The sequence below is a fragment of the Carcharhinus amblyrhynchos genome, chromosome 1 (genome assembly GCF_965287045.1).
Source record: "Carcharhinus amblyrhynchos chromosome 1, sCarAmb.v2.hapA, whole genome shotgun sequence".
NCBI lineage: Eukaryota > Metazoa > Chordata > Chondrichthyes > Carcharhiniformes > Carcharhinidae > Carcharhinus > Carcharhinus amblyrhynchos.
In genome coordinates, this window is record NC_137324.1 from 10,099,183 (window position 1) to 10,115,485 (window position 16,303).

General features: G+C 42.2%; 1 protein-coding gene across 1 annotated transcript in view; it reads right to left on the reverse strand.

The window, feature by feature from the left end:
• The window catches only part of LOC145345594 (nucleophosmin-like), a 96,148-nt gene that overhangs the window by 56,579 nt on the left and 23,266 nt on the right, over nucleotides 1–16,303 (reverse strand). Inside the window, exons 4-7 of the mRNA XM_080193459.1 lie at nucleotides 15,480–15,573; nucleotides 11,838–11,959; nucleotides 5,842–5,999; nucleotides 3,843–3,936 (exon numbers count right to left, since the gene is read on the reverse strand). Coding sequence (XP_080049585.1) covers nucleotides 3,843–3,936; nucleotides 5,842–5,999; nucleotides 11,838–11,959; nucleotides 15,480–15,573 — 468 coding nt within the window. The remainder of the gene's footprint in view (nucleotides 1–3,842; nucleotides 3,937–5,841; nucleotides 6,000–11,837; nucleotides 11,960–15,479; nucleotides 15,574–16,303) is intronic.

Sequence of the window (16,303 nt, forward strand, 5' to 3'; positions counted from 1 at the left end):
GACCTTCCTATCCATCATGTTTAACAATCGTGTCTCTAACACTGCAACACTGATCACATTTCAAAAATAATTATTTGTTTGCAAAGTATCTTTGGGCCGCTGAGACCAGGACCTCTACTCTGCCAAGCTCCCATTCTCACTACATCTTTGCTTCCTCTTACATATAACACCAAAGCTTTATGCAAGAACATGAGTCTAAAAGGAAACAAAAGACCCTATGGAATTAAATTGGTTCTAGCCAGACTGTTCCATCATACATTTGTCACAACCTATAAGTTTCTTAATTTAAGATAATGAAGCTCCTTGCCTATCTCAAAAAGAAAATAAAATTAAACAATGTGAATAATAATATTACCATTTGGCATTTCTTGAATCACTATTTGATGCACCTTCGTTTATTTGCCGTCTCTGATTCTTTCCAATTTGGTTATTCTCCGGGTTGTCCCCCTCCTCCCCCATGCCACACTCCACAATCCCATCGAGCCCAGATAACCTTTCACCCCCTTTTCAAGAATCAATCCGGCTCTGCTTCAGAATATTCGAGGACTGTGCTTCCATCACCATTTGAGGAAAAAAAAAGAGTTCCAAAGATACACGGCCATTGGAGAAAAAAAAATTCTCATCTGTCTTAAATGGGCAACCTCTTATTTTTAGATTCTCCCAGAAGAGGAAACATCCTTTCCACATCTATTCTGTAAAACCCCTCACTATCCTACACGTTTCAATCAAGTTGCCTCTGACTTTTCGGAACTCCAGTAGAAACAAGCCTAGCATGTCCACCTTTTTTCGTAGATCAATCCACCCCTTCCGGGTATTAATCTGGCAAACCTTCTCTCTGAATTGTTTCCAATGCATTTATTTACCTTCCTTAAATAAGGAGACCAATACTGTGCACAGCACTCCAGGTGTAGTTTGTGCAATACCCTGCATACAAAAGTCTAACTTCTCTACTTTGGTATTCAATTCCCCTCGCAATAACTTCAGAACGCACCATCAGCTGAGGTTTCTCTCCCTGCTCTTCGTCCAGAGATCTGCATGTGCTCAAATCCTTCTGCAGCGAATTTCCCACCTTTCCCTTCTACACATCCTCCAACAACGGATTATCACATTGCTTCCCAAGAGGTGCGCGCATGACAAAATGTGCCTCTCTCAGAGTTGAAAAATCGTCATGCATTGAAGTTCAATGCTCGCAATACCAGAAACACCAGACTGGCCCTTTGTGGTCATAAGGCAGCGGCAGTGCCAGTACATCTATTGTATCCCTATGACATATTGACATTGAAAAGACAGTAGCAATCAGGCCAACTGATAAGTGGCTACACACAGTAGAGGCTAGCTAATTCCCCACAGGAAGGAACGGATGGTGGGATGGAGGGGGAGGGATTCGAAAAAGTAAGGTGGACACAACGTAGACACTTGTGTAATACACTACAGTACAGCGGAAAACAAAAATCAGCTAGCTCAAGTAGTTACTTTTCCCCACTGAAGGAATGCAAATTAAACAGCAAGTGGTTAGAACATGATTTCCGACTATCTCCCAATCAAAAGAAAAATAAGACTTGCATTCATATAGTGTCTTTCACAATCTGAGGGCATTCCAATCAGTTTTAGAACCAACCTAGCACTACCAGTCACCATTCTGCTGTAGGAGACGTGGGCCATCCTGTGCCCAACATAGCCCCTCAGACAGTTGTGTGATAGGATAAGTAATCAGCCAGAGCACAGGGGAAGAACTCTTGCTCTATTTCGAAATGGATCTGATGGCCATCTGGAAAGGCACAAGGAACTTCAGTGTAACACCTCACTTGAAAAGCAGAACCTCTGACAGCTCTGCATTCGTGATGTGGATATGCCGGCATTGGACTGGGGTAAACACAGTAAAAAGTCTGACAACACCAGGTTTAAGTCCAACCGATTTATTTAAATCGGCTGGACTTAAACCTGGTGTTGTCAGACTTTTAGCTCTGTATTCGCTCAGTGCTACAACATAGAGTCAACGTGAATAATGCCTCTGCAGTGGGGCTTAAACCTACAGATTTCTGAATCAGAGTGCCTGCCACCGAGCCATTACAGGCAAACAATGTACAAGGACAGCAAAATATATTTTCGGGTGCTAAGTACGTACAATTTTAGGGCTGTTGCATAACAATGAACAGAACAGCAAAGGAACAGGCCCTTGGGACCTCCAAAGTATCCATCTTAATAATAATCTGACCTATAAAGTTATTAAAATAATCAGGGAATGGAAGAGAAAGGGAGGGAAAGTTTATTTATTTATTAGTCACAAATAGGCTTACGTTAACACTGCAATGAAGTTACTGTGAAAATCCCCTAGTTGCCACACTGATTGGTGAGGGAGAATTTAGCATGGCCAATCCACCTGACCAGAGTTTTCGGCGCGTGGGAGGAAACCGGAGCGCCCAGAGGAGGCCCATGCAGTGACGGGGAAAATGCACAAACTCCACACAGGCAGTAACCCAAGCCGGGAATTGAATCCAGGTCCCTGGCGCTGTGAGGTAGCAGTGTTAACTGCTGTGCCACCTTGCTGCCCGTGGGTAGAAAGGGAGAAAAAACGCAAGTTTATACAAATTTCTAAGTGGCCCAGACTAAAAAATTCAAACACATTCAAGCAGATTGACCAATTCCAATTCAGATCCCCCCCCAAAAAAAAGGCTTTACAGAAACTTCCTGATGTCACACACACTTCTAGATCTCCAGTCAGACATGCAACTGGTGGTTTCAGAGTCATACCTCCCCACCTAGTGGCAGCATGGTGCAAAACACTATACTGAAAATCAAGTGTTAAGCCCAATGATATCAAATTAGTTGTTTCTTGTGGTTGAAGTTACAGATAAAATGACTGGCTAAGTTTGCAAATCTTACTTATTTTCTTCCTAAACACACACTTAAGGAACAACCTACATGTTGAGTGGCACAGTGGTTAGCACTGCTGCCTCTCAGTACCAGGGGCGCTAGTTTGATTCTGGCTTGGGTCACTTATCTGTGCGGAGTTTGTACATTCTCCCCATGTCTATTTGGGTTTCCTCCAGGTGCTCCGGTTTCCTCCCACAGTCCGAAAGACATGCTGGTTATGCTAAATTCTCCCTTAGTGTACCCTTGAAATAGGCGGTGGACTGTGGTGACTAGGGGATTCTCACAGCAACTTCACTGCAGTGTTAATGTAAGCCTACTTGTGACACTAATAAATAAATGTTAAACTTTACATTTTCTTAAAAAATGATTGTGCCTCCTTGTGTCTAGACTCTACAACCACAGTGAACGTAATGCGCCTGGATCAATTCTGTCAAGCCCCTTCACAAGCCTGAGAAATTGTAGAAAATAACTGTGGGAGTTACACTGCCTCAGGGGCTGCAGCGGTTCATGAAAGCAGCAACTAGGGATGGGCAATAAATGCTGGCCCAGTCAACAGCGCCTACATCCCATAAGTCTTTTAAAAAAAAAATCGGATCCAAAAATGGTATATTCTGCACCAACTGGAAAAAATTGTCCTCTGCCACACTCAAGTCCAGCCACATCATCAATTATCAATAGTTTGGCTGCATTTGAGTGCGGCACCTTTTTAGCCCAGAGGAGACCCATGCAGACACGGGAGAGCATGCAAAATCTGCAGAGTGACCCAAGCTGGAAATCGAACCCGGGTCCCCGGTGCTGTGTGCTGCCCTGGCATTCCATAATTAGGAGCAGCACAGGAAGTTGGCAAAAACTGTTCTTCAATCACTGAAATCCTCAATCTTTCTTTTTCCTCAACCTTTCCTTTGATGGCAGAAGCAGCAGCAATTATCTATATTAAACAGACCACGTAAAGAGTGATTTTAACTCACTTTAACTGATGTTTTCACGGGAATCTTTGTAATCTCATCTTCCTCATCCTCATCATCATCATCATCTTCGTCGTCGTCATCATCTTCCTCTTCCCTGGAACACAACATGTAAAATTTAGGCAAAGTTCAGTAAACAATACATCTTGCATTTAGAAGCTCCAGTACTGCTGACATAGGATTATGAACAAAAGTAGTGCTGGAGAAACACAGATGATCAGGCAGCATCGAAGTGAAGAGAAATGTTTCAGGCCGATGAAAATCCTCAGAACTGAAATATTACATGGTTTCTCTCTCCACAGAAGCCGCCTGATCTGCCGAATGTTTCCAGCACTTTCCATTTTCATTTCAGATTTGCATCACCCACAGAACTTTACTTTTTGTTTTGCAGCTTTACACGATGTTTGTTTTAGCAAATCTCATGTAATTTCTCTAATGTTCCTTCTTACCCTCTCACTGTTGAAAACATCCAGTACTCTTGGTCCAACAAAATGCAACCCCAAAATTCTTGATATTATCTCCTGACTCTACGTCATTCCCTTTCAAAATCTCAAAACTGTGGAATTCCGCAAATAAAGGCAAAAATACTGAATTGATAACATAGAACTGAGAGGTCTGAAATATAACCAGTAAATGCTGAAAAAGCTCAGCAGGTCTAGCAGCATCTGTGGAGAGATAGAGATAGAATTAACGTTGCGAGTCCTTAAGACTGTCAGAACTTGAGAGTCATACGGACTCAAAACGTTAACACACTCCCTCTGCAGATGTTGCTCAGTTTTTAACCAGCATTTTGTGTTTTTAGTGTGGAATTCCTCACCTCTTGATTAATCCACTTGTGATAGTACTCTTCGCCTATTTTACTCAATAACTATTAATAGTTTTCTCAATAGTAGCCTAGTCCATCAAGCAAACCAGCCTCCCATCCACTGACTCTGTCTACGCTTCCCGCTGCCTTGGCAAAGCAGCCAACATAATTAAGGATCCCAAGCACCTCGTACATTCTCTCTTGCATTTTCTTCTGTCAGGAAAACAATACAAAAGTCTGAGGTCATGCATCAACCGACTCAAGAACTGCTTATTCTCTGCTGCCATCAGAACTTTTGAATGGACCTACCACGCACTAACTTGATCTTTGTCTACACCCTAGCTACGACTGTAACACTATATTCTGTAATCTCTCCTTTCCTTCTCTATGAATGGTATGCTTTGTCCGTATAGTGTGCAAGAGCAATACTTTTTACTTCATATTAATACGTGACAATAATACCTCAAATCAAAAGTGACTGCCATTTAATAATTAAACACCACTCAGACATTAATTTGTATCCATCTGAAATAAAACCATGCCTTATGTTTCTTTGCTCCTTGCAGTTTCCAAGCACAGAACAAATACCCAGAAGGATAAGACTGTCAGATGTATCACGCCACGTTCAAAATAATAATTAAAAGGAGCTACTTCCAGTCTTGGGGTTCAGAAGGAATCTGCAAATCTGCTCATGTTTCTATGTTGCATAAAATAGGAGTTGGTCAAATCCCCATTAGAAACAAGTCAATTTCTTTACCCTGAGAATTCAATGCAGTCTAATTATGAATAGGCTGCTGGTCAGAGTTCTTTAAGAATTCTGTGCCCAGATCAGCTGGCCTGTGTCAATTTAGTAAACTCGTATGTTCAGAACTGGAAAACAAATCAATGAGATTCTGGCTCACAACACTCCTGTGGTATCTATTCAATCTGTAAACAACCTATTCAAACTCATTAGCAGATAGTGCTGAAACTGGCCACTGAATGTTGACTATGTGTCTACATGTGCCAACCAATGCAATGGTCAACAACAGAACGCTGCAAGACTATACACCTCAGAACAATTGTCCTCTTGATAAAAAATGTACTAGTCTCCCCACAATAACAATATTATAGACTAGAGTTTGAACTGCTGCTCACTTAAAATGAGCCACATCAGTTCAGTTTCGTTAGCAGAGGAGGAAGGGGTGAACAACTTACTCGTCATCATCATCATCGTCGTCGTCATCATCATCTTCATCATCATCTTCATCCTCATCATCTGCGTCATCATCTTCTTCATCATCATCATCGTCTTCATCAGTTTTACTTTTATTGCTCATCTTGTCTTTTGTTAACTCTTCTAACTTTGCCTTTTTCTACAAACACAGAAGAGATGACAGCCAGAGCTGGCAGCAGCTTCAAGAATGAGATAAAGTATTAAATGGAAAATATCTGGGTTTTGGGTGAGAAGAATTCGAGAGGAAGTCAGGGTCCACAGCAGATTCAGAAACAGAATTAATTTTGGTAGACTGAACAGTCGGGTTATTTTCTCTCAAAAAAGATTTAAAAGTCACCTAATAGAAATCTTTAGTATTATGAAGGATTTCGATAGTACAGACAGAATTGTTGCCACGTTTATTCTTTCACAGGAAATGGGTGTCCCTGGCAAGGTCAGTATTTTTAATTTGCCCATGCTTAATTGCCCTCGAGAATGTGGTGGTGAGCTGCCTTCTTGAACGGCCCACTGTTAGGAAGGCAGTACCAGCATATTGATCCACTAACAGTGAAGGAACCGGGATACATTTCCAAGTCAGGACAGTGTGTGGCTTGGAGGGAACTTGCAGATGGTGGTATTCCCATGTGTCTGCTGCCCTTGTCCTTCTAGGTGGTAGAGTGTTTGGATGGTGCAGTTGAAGGGGACCAATAACATAAGGCACTGATGAATAAATCCATTAAGAGCTTGGGACAAATGCCTTTACCCGGTGTGTGATAAGTAACCTTGGAGTAGTTGAAACGAATATTATAGATGCATTTAAAGGGAAACTAGATAGTTCCACGAAGGGAGAAGGAATAGAAGGTATGCTTATATGGTTACTTGAAAATCAACCATACTGCTTTGGGTCACATGTAGGCCAGACAGGCAAGGACAGCAGATTTCCATTCCTAAAAGGATGTTAGTGAACCAGAGGGGTCTTTGTGACAATCGAGAATGATTTCATGGTCATTAGACTTTTACTTCCAGATTTTACCATCTGCCACAGTGGGATTCAAACCTGTATCCCAGATCTTGCCTCGCAACTCCAGGTTATTCATCCCATGAAAATACCTCTGCGCCACCACTTCCCCAAATCAAGGTGGGAAGAGGCACAGTAATGTACAACATATAGCACCTTTAACATAATAAAACAATTTCTATGGAGTTTGAGGGGCAACCTGATAGAAATATACAAGATTATAAGGGGTATGGACAGAGTGGATAGTCAGAAGCTTTTTCCCAGGGTGAAAGAGTTAATTACTAGAGAGCATAGGTTTAAGATGGGAGGGGCAAGGTTTAGAGGAGATGTATGAGACAACTTTTTTTTACACCGAGGGTGGTGGTGCCTGGAGCTCACTGGCGGGGGAGGTAGCAGAAGCAGATATAATAGTTATTTTTAAAGGACGTCTGGACAAATACATGAATAGGATGGGAATGGAGGTATATGGTTCCTGGAAGGGTAAGGGGTTTTACTTCAGTCGGGCAACACAGTCGGTGCAGGCTTGGAGGGCCAAAGGGCCTGTTGGGATATTAGGGAAGGTGACCAAAAGTTTTAGCAAAAGAGAAGAGAGGCAGGGAAGGTTTACTGAGTGAATGCTAGAATTTAGGAACCAGGCAGTAGAAATCACAGCCACCAATTATGGACGGATTAAATCAGAGGTTGCTCAGGAGGCCAGAAGTAGAGGTGTGCAGAAATCCAAGGACAGCACAGCTGGAAATTAAAATGGCAGTGAGGCTTGAGGCCTAGGAGAGGGTCAGAGAACACAGTGGTGATGGGTGAATGTGACTTATGAGAGTTAGGATAAAAGCAGTAGTTGCAGATTACCTCAATTTTATGGAGGATAAAATGTGAGGGGTCAGCCAGGAGTGCATGAAGTAGTCCTGAGACAACAGAGGAATAAATCATTCATAAATGAGGAAGTAATAAACCAACAAATTAATACACAAAGAATTAATAATACAACAGAAATCCCTGTACAACAAGAGTCCACTGTAAATAGCAATAGAGTCCATTATAATTAATAGAGTTCATTGTAAGTTATCTTGCAACATTCCTCATTCATTCAGCAACAGATGAGCTGAAACAGGGAAGAAATCTGGGTTATTATGGAGGTGAAAATAGACAGTCTTAGTGATGAGGCCCATGTGCAGTCAGAAGCTTATCCATGGGTCAGTGATGACACCTAGGCTGCAAACAATTAGGCTCAGCCTCAATCAGGAAAGGATGAAGTTGGTGGGTAGGGAACAGAGTTTGTCAAAGGAACTAAAAACAATGACTTCAGTCTTCTTCATATTCCATCGGAGGAAATTTATGTTCTCAAGGGTGGATGAATTGAAAGGGATAGTGATGAAGTTGGATGTTGTCAGCTTGCATGTAGAAACTATACTGTGTTTTCAGATGATGTCACCATGATGAACTTGAGGGGGCCACGGTTAGATCTTAGGGGGAAACCAGAGGTAATGCTTCAGGCGCGGGAAGTGAAGCTACTGCAGGTGGTTCTCTCATTGCGATTAGAGAAATGGCACTGGAACCAACCAGTCCTATCCTGCAGGACAGCAGCAGAGGGCACAGGACGGTATAGTCCACCACATTCAAGGTGGAAATCAGGTCAAGAAGGATGTGGGAGGACAGTTTACCTGTAATCGCAGTGGATTAATTCCAGCACAATGACAGGGCCAAAAATGTGAATGGAGTGGTTCAAATATTGGCCTCCAGAGAAATTAAATGACTTTGGAGAAGAAAGGGAGATTGGAAACAAGGCAGATTGCATGGAGGGAGGAGTCAAGGGTTAATTCATTTTTTGACCAGTAAAGTGACAACTGCAGATTTGAAGGAGAGTAGCAGTGCATGGAGAGAAACAGAGTCAACACCAACATCAGCTAACACAGTAACCAGAGGAGGAAACTTGGTTATCTCATGGAGAACAGTAGCTTACATGGGGTATGAGGAGAGATAGAAATTAGAATGCGGTACAAATTTAAGATGGATGAGAGTTCACTTATGGAACATAAGCATCCAAATGGACCTATTAGAGTTACTGAGGTTTACAGCATGGAAACAGGACCTTCGGTCCAATTTGCCCATGCCACCCAGATTTTACCATCAAGCTAATCCCAATTGCCCACGTTTGGCTCACATCCCTCTATTAAATCTTACCCACATAATGGACTAAGTGCTTTTTAATAAGACAAAATTGTACCCACCTCTACTACTACCTCTGACAGCTTGTTCCAGGCATTCACCACCCTCTGTGAAAAAATTGCCCCTCTGAACCCTTTTGTATCTCTCCCCTCTCACCTTAAACCTTTGCCCTCTAGTTTTAGACTCCCCTACCTTTGGGAAAGGATGATTTCTATCTACCTTACCTATGCCCCTCATTATTTTATAGACCTCTATAAGATCACCCCTAAGCCTCCTATACACCAAGAAAAAAAAGTCGCAGTCTATCCAGCCTCTCCTTATAACTCAGTCCATCAAGTTCAGGTAGCATCCTAGTAAACCTTTTCAGCACTCTCTCTAGTTCAATAATATCTTTCTATGATGGGGTGACCAGAATTGTACACAGTATTCCAAGTGTGGCCTTAACAATGCCTTGTACAGCTTCAACAAGGTTTCCTAACTCCTGTATTTAATGTTCTGATCAATGAAACCAACCCTTCACTACTGTCCACCTGTGACTCCACTTTCAAGGAGTTATGAACCTGTACTCTAGATCTCTTTGCTCTCTAACTTCCCTAATGCCCTACCATTAACTGAATAGGTCCTGCCTTGGTTCAAAGTGCATCACCTCGCATTTATCCAAATTAAACTCCATCTGCCATTCTTCTGCCCATTGGCCCAATTGATCAAAATCCCGTTGCAATCTGAAATAACCTTCTTCACTGTCCACTGTGCCACCAATCCTGGTGTCATCCGCAAACTTATTAACCATGCCTCCTAAGTTTTCACCCAAATCATTGATATAAATGACAAACAGTGGACTCTGAACCGATCACTGAAGCATGCCGCTGGCCACAGGCCTCAGTTTGTAAAACCACCCTCTGTCTCCTATGATCAAGCCAATTTTGGGGCAAATGGCATGCATCTGTGCTGCACAATTCAATCGAATTCTATATAATGTGAAGGGATGATCGGGCCGACAGCAAATGGAGAGGTAACTGTTAGTCATTTCTCTAACTATGCCTGTTAGATACAATCTTGTACTCATCACCTATCCCATGATACTGGTTATCTCTCAATGGCATTTGGTAAGGAATTACAAGATATTGACTGAACAACCTTGAAGGGACAGCAATTTATTTATATTCAAGTTAGGATGATTTGAGACTGGGTGGGGAATTTATAGGTGGTGCAATTCCCATGATTTGGCTTATTTCATCAGTTATATTTATCACAGGGCATGGTGAAGTTACATTGGTGTCTGTATAAGCCTGTACGTTTAGATACTAGAGCCACAACGTGCCAGTACTGGACAGAAGAATTGGAAGGCTAATGGTAATGGCCACCATTCAAGCACACATTTAAGATAATCAGCAAAAAAAAAACCAGAAGGGGAAGAAGAAAAGGATTGTTCCTCTTTTTTCTTCCAGTCTGTTATGATCTGAGTGCACCAAATACTTGAAGCAAAAATACTTATGGGTTTATTGAATAAGAAACTAATCATGACAACTCTTTCCAAAGCCAGCACAGATATAACGGGCCATATGGCATCGTCCAGTGCTGGATAATTCTATGAAACATCATTTAAAACCCATGAAACATCCTGGAATTTAACCAAAAACCAATGCCATTGCTCATAAGAAATAGGAGCAGGAGTAGGCCATCTAGCCCTTCGACCTGCCCCACCATTCAATGAGATCATGGCTGATCTTAAGTGGATCAGTTCCACTTTCCTGCTTTCTCCCCATAACTCTTAATTCCCTTGTCTATCAGAAACCTATCTATCCGTGACTTAAATATATTCAGCAAGGTAGCCTCCACCACTTCAATGGGCAGAGAATTCCAGAGATTCACCACCCTTTGAGTGAAGAAGTTCCTCCTCAACTCTGATCTAAACTGTCCCCCCCCTTATTTTGAGGCTGTGCCCTCTAGTTCTGCTATCCTTTCTAAGCAGGAAGAATCTCTCTACCTCTACCCTATCTAGCCCCTTCATTATCTTATATGTCTCTATAAGATCCCCCCTCAGCCTTCTAAACTCCAACGAGTACACACCCAGTCTATTCAATCTCTCCTCATAGGCTAGCCCCCTCATCTCCAGTATCAGCCTAGTGAACCTTCTCTGCACTCCCTCCAAGGCCAAAATATCCTTTCGCAAATGCGGCGAACAAAACTGCACACACTACTCCAGCTGTGGCCTCACTAGTACCCTGTACAGTTGCAGCAAGACCTCCCTGCTTTTATATTCTACCCCCCCCCCCCCCCCCGCGATAAAGGCCAACATTCCATTCGCCTTCTTGATCACCTGCTGCACCTGCAGACTGGGTTTTTGTGATTCGTGCACAAGGACCCCCAGGTCATCTGCACCGTAGCATGCTGCAGCTTTTCGCCCTTTAAATAATAATCCCTCCTACCAAAGTGGATAACCTCACATTTGCTAACATTATACTCAATTTGCCAGGTCCTCGCCCATTCACTCAGCCTATCCAGATCTCTCTGCAGACTTTCCGCGCCTTCCATGCAATTTGCTTTTCCACTCATCTTCTTGTCATGGTGTACACATCCTACATAGATAGTAGCCTCTCAGTAACCAACACTGTATTAAGGTTTGTAGGTCTTGAGACTGCATTTATAAATCACTGACAAGTTCAGATCTTGCACCTAGAGGTTTGCTTTTTATTATTTTTAATTATTAGTCACAAGTCAGCTTACGTTAACACTGCAATGAAGTTGCTGAAAATTTACCACTGCATCACCAGACGAGGCTCCAAACATATTGTTAAATGCTCCTCTGCTCCATACCTTTGCAGGGTGCAGAATGGTGGGAGATGACGCAAGCACAGCAGGTTGCTTCTTCACAGGAGATTTTACCTGCTGATTGTCTTCAGATTCAGACTCAGAATCAGAGTCAGAGTCGGGTGAACCTGCAAATGTTAAAATATACAAATGTAATTCATAAGCTTCTGCACAACACACGCGCAAATACACTGACCTTGGAGAATACTACTCAAAACATCTATGGTCTATATATTTTTTTATTCATTCATGGGACATGAGCCCTGTCGGCTGGCCAGCATTTATTGCCCATCCCTGGTTGCCCTTGAACTGGGTGGCTTGCCGGGCCACTTCAGAGAGCTGTTAAGTGTCAACCCATTGCTGTGTCTCTGGAATCACATGCAGGTCAGACCAGGCAAGGATGGTAGATTTCCTCCCCTAAAGTGAACCAGATGGGTCTTTCCTACAATTGGCAATGGCTTCATCTTCATCAGTAGATTCTTAATTCCAGATTTTTTATTGAATTCAAATTCCACCATTTACCATGGTGGGATCTGAACTCAGGTCCCCCAGAACATTAGTTGAGTTTCTGGATTAGTAGTCTAGCATAATACCACTAGGCCATAGCCTACCCTATATGGTCTACTGCACAGACAATGCATCTTCAAGGCAAGAAGGTTCATTTTAAGCAGAAACATAATATATACTTACGGTACTGTAACAACCTTTATGTAACATTGTGTTTGCTACCCATATTCCTGCATTTTAAAATGCCATTGCACTTAAGTATATTAGTTGCATCTGCTAGTTTGGTTCAGTTGGTAACAATCATGAGATCAAAGGTCGTATTCTCAAGACCCATTACCGGGTACAAGCTAGGATATTAAAAGTAGTCTCGCAATCATGTGCATCTATATCTGGCACCTTCAGTGTAAAGTAACCCAAGGCACTTCGTAGATCAGCAACACATAACATTTGACATAAGTGCTGAAGGAAATTAAAGATTGGCAGCAGCAAGGTTGTGGTCAAAGGCTAGGATTATATCGAAAAAGGCAACGTAAAACTGAGAAGCCAATACATACAACAAAAAAAATCCACGTAAGTATACCCAGGTCATCGTAAAGCCAAATGGGCATTACACAAAGTCTTGTCCGTTATTCTTACAACCAACAGCCATTAATAAGACGCCAAGTGAGATCTTAGCGTGTGCATTCGGGCTGCCAAATTTCATTTACATTACAATTGACTGTACAGGTACTTCACAATGTGTCTCTGCAGCTGGAAGTGATTTTGATTTCTTCTCTTCCCTGCCCCACACACACACACACACACACGTACGTCAATGCAAAATTCTCTTCCGTCAAAAAGCACCTTTACAACTAAAAGAACAAAGAACAAAGTACAACACAGGACCAGGCCCTTTGGCCCTCCAAACCTGTGCTGATCATGATGCCTACCTAAACTAAAACCATATGCACTAATGGAGTCCATATCCTTCCATTCCCATTCTATTCATGTATTCATCTAGTTGCCCCTTAAATGCCACTATCGTACCCACTCCCACCACCTCCCCAGGCAGAGCATTCCAGGCAATAATTCTCCCCATCAGAAAATGCTGGAGAATCTCAGCACGTCCGACAATATCTGTGGGGAGAGAATAGAGCCAACGTTTCAAGTCAGGATGACTCTTCGTCTGCGGATTTTCTGTTTTTATTTCAAATCCCGTCGTCTGCAGTATTTTGCTTTTATCTTTACAATTAACCTTTTAAATTATTTTTCCCTATTAAAGAGCTCTCCTTTTCTCGTCATCCAAAAACTTTTAACAAGAAAGAATTGTTCCCTACTACTTAACATACAACCAGCTCATCTCTTTGAGACACTCCTAGGATTTTGGATTCTGCACATGCATTCCGGAGAACTTCAGCACTCTTGTCCTGGGCCAGTTCAGGTAAAAGACAGGACCTGACTGTACTGCACTGAATCCTCAAATTTGCCAAACACCTCATCCTGATGCAGGAAATGCTCCCACATCCATCAGGATACGGCTTAATGCTATTGCATTCAAATGGATTACATAAATTATTTTAGTCTGTTTTAATACATACGGCACCTTTATCTATTGAGACAGTGGAATAGAAAATTACCTCAAAAATTCATGTTTTCTGCGCATACAAGTCAGGATGACTCTTCGTCTGCGGATTTTCTGTTTTTATTTCTATAGAATAATGAAACCATCCGAATATTTAGTGCAATTATGTTTATTTACAAATATTGTGACATACTTCATACCTCTGCTTCAAAGTCAATGCACTCGCTGAGTTAGTGTTCAATTGATTCTTTTTATGTTCCTTGTAATTAAGTGATATAGCAGAAAACAGACTTCATCTCCACAATGGTTGTATAATAGATTCTGGGGTACTTGTCTTTTCTTCTGCTCAGCCAAATAAATACATGGCTTGGAGATGATACCAGAGTAGTTATATTGCTCTCAGGCTTTCTCTGTTGTCGTTTGAAGTACAACTCTGAGAAAAACCTGAAAAAATACCCAACACACAAAACCCAAGACCGTTATGGGCCCCAGTCTCAGTTGTGGAAACAGAACAAGATCCTGATAGGTTTGATTCTGCAGCTCCATCTCCTACAATATCCAGCAGTTCTTGCATTCTTCAGCAAGCACCTTACTGTGCAGTTTACTTATACTTGGATGCAATGAAGTTTTCTAAAGCTTGAATTGAGATCCCACCAATGGTTCAAAATCCTTCTCCGCAAACCAGTTCATCTTCACCTGTGCAAGGGCCCTTCAGATTGTTAAAGATGCTGAATCACACCAGTTTCTCCATTGTGCTCATCCTCATAACTTTAAGTGCTTGTGTTGAAGTAAATCAGACTGGTGCAAGTTCCTCCAGCAATGGTGCTAGGTATGGCAGATGCACGGGGGCCAACTGTTCCTCAAGACGTGTTTGCATCACATCCAGGCCAATCTGTAGCCAGAAAATGAAAGTCCACAATTACACCATGAACTTGCATTATAAAGGCATGTGTGCTTGACTGACATTCAGACTAACAGATAAATGGATAGGCTTTGGTTGTACAAAGCTTTCCTGTACCATCATGAAGTTACATACTCAAATACTTTATACGATAGATATAAAAACATGCAGACACACTTACCAAGATTATTCCTGATATTATCAATATTTGAGGCAAGATTTCCTCCCAAGGTCTCAGTTTTGTGAAGTTCTCCTTGTGTACAGGGGCCTTGAAGTGAAGGGTCCTGGTCCTACAGCGTCTCTTTGAGCCTGGAGGTCGAACGACAAGACTTTCATCCTAAATCAATCTGTGCTGAAATCTTAAGTATGTTCCATGGGTAACAGGTTAACTGCTAATCCACTGCTCAAGTGAGAAAACTCCACCATTTCATCAAGTTATTGAAACAGCAATCAGGATAGCCAGCAGACACAAAATAAATTAAGCATTTTATTTCATTTGAGGACCATAATCTCATGCTTAGTCCAAACAAACATTCAATATATAAGACATGCAGATTTCAAAAATGCTCAGCTCATTCAGCATCTACTATGCAGAGACAAAGCTCAAAGATTATTAAAGATTGTTCAATCTTACAGAAGTTTACGATGGTTTTCAAAGCTGCCCAATGTGGAAACTCACCAACAACGTGCTCTCCGCTGATGTAGATAGGACCAGAGCCAGTCTTCAGACGTAAACAGACCGGAGGAGTCACCTCAAATCCTCCCAGAACAGTCTGGAATATAAGACAAGTCAGAGAGGTTTACAGCATGGAAACAGGCCCTTCAGCCCAACCTGTCCATGCCATCCTTTTTTTCAACACCCAAGCTAGTCCCAATTGCCTGCATTTGGCCCATATGCCTCTATACCCATCTTACACACATAACTGTCTAAATGTTTTTTTAGAAGTCAAAACTGTACCCGCCTCTACTACCACCTCTGGCAGCTTGTTCCAGGCACTCACCACTCTGTGGAAAAATTGCCCCTCTGGACCCTTATGTATCACTTCCCTCTCACTTTAAACCTATGGCCTCTAGTTTTAGACTCCCCTGCCTTTGGAAAAGATATTGACTGTCCAGCTGATTCATGCCCCTCATTATTTTATAGACCAGTATAAGATTGCCTGGAAGCCTCCTACACTCCAGAAAAAAAAGTCCCAGTTTATCCGGCCTCTCCTTATAACTCAAACAACCCAGTCCTGGTAGCATCCTAGTAAATCTTTTCTGCACTCTTTCTAGTTAAGAGCATAAGAAATAGGAGCAGGAGTAGGCCATCTAGCCCTTCGAGCCTGCCCCGCCATTCAATAAGATCACGGCTGATCTGTCGTGGCTCAGTTCCACTTTCCCACCCTCTCCCCATAACCCTTAATCCCCTTGCCTATCAAAAACCTATCAACCCACGTCTTAAATATACTTAGCGAGGCAGCCTCCACCACTTCAACAGGCAGAGAATTCCAGAGATTCACC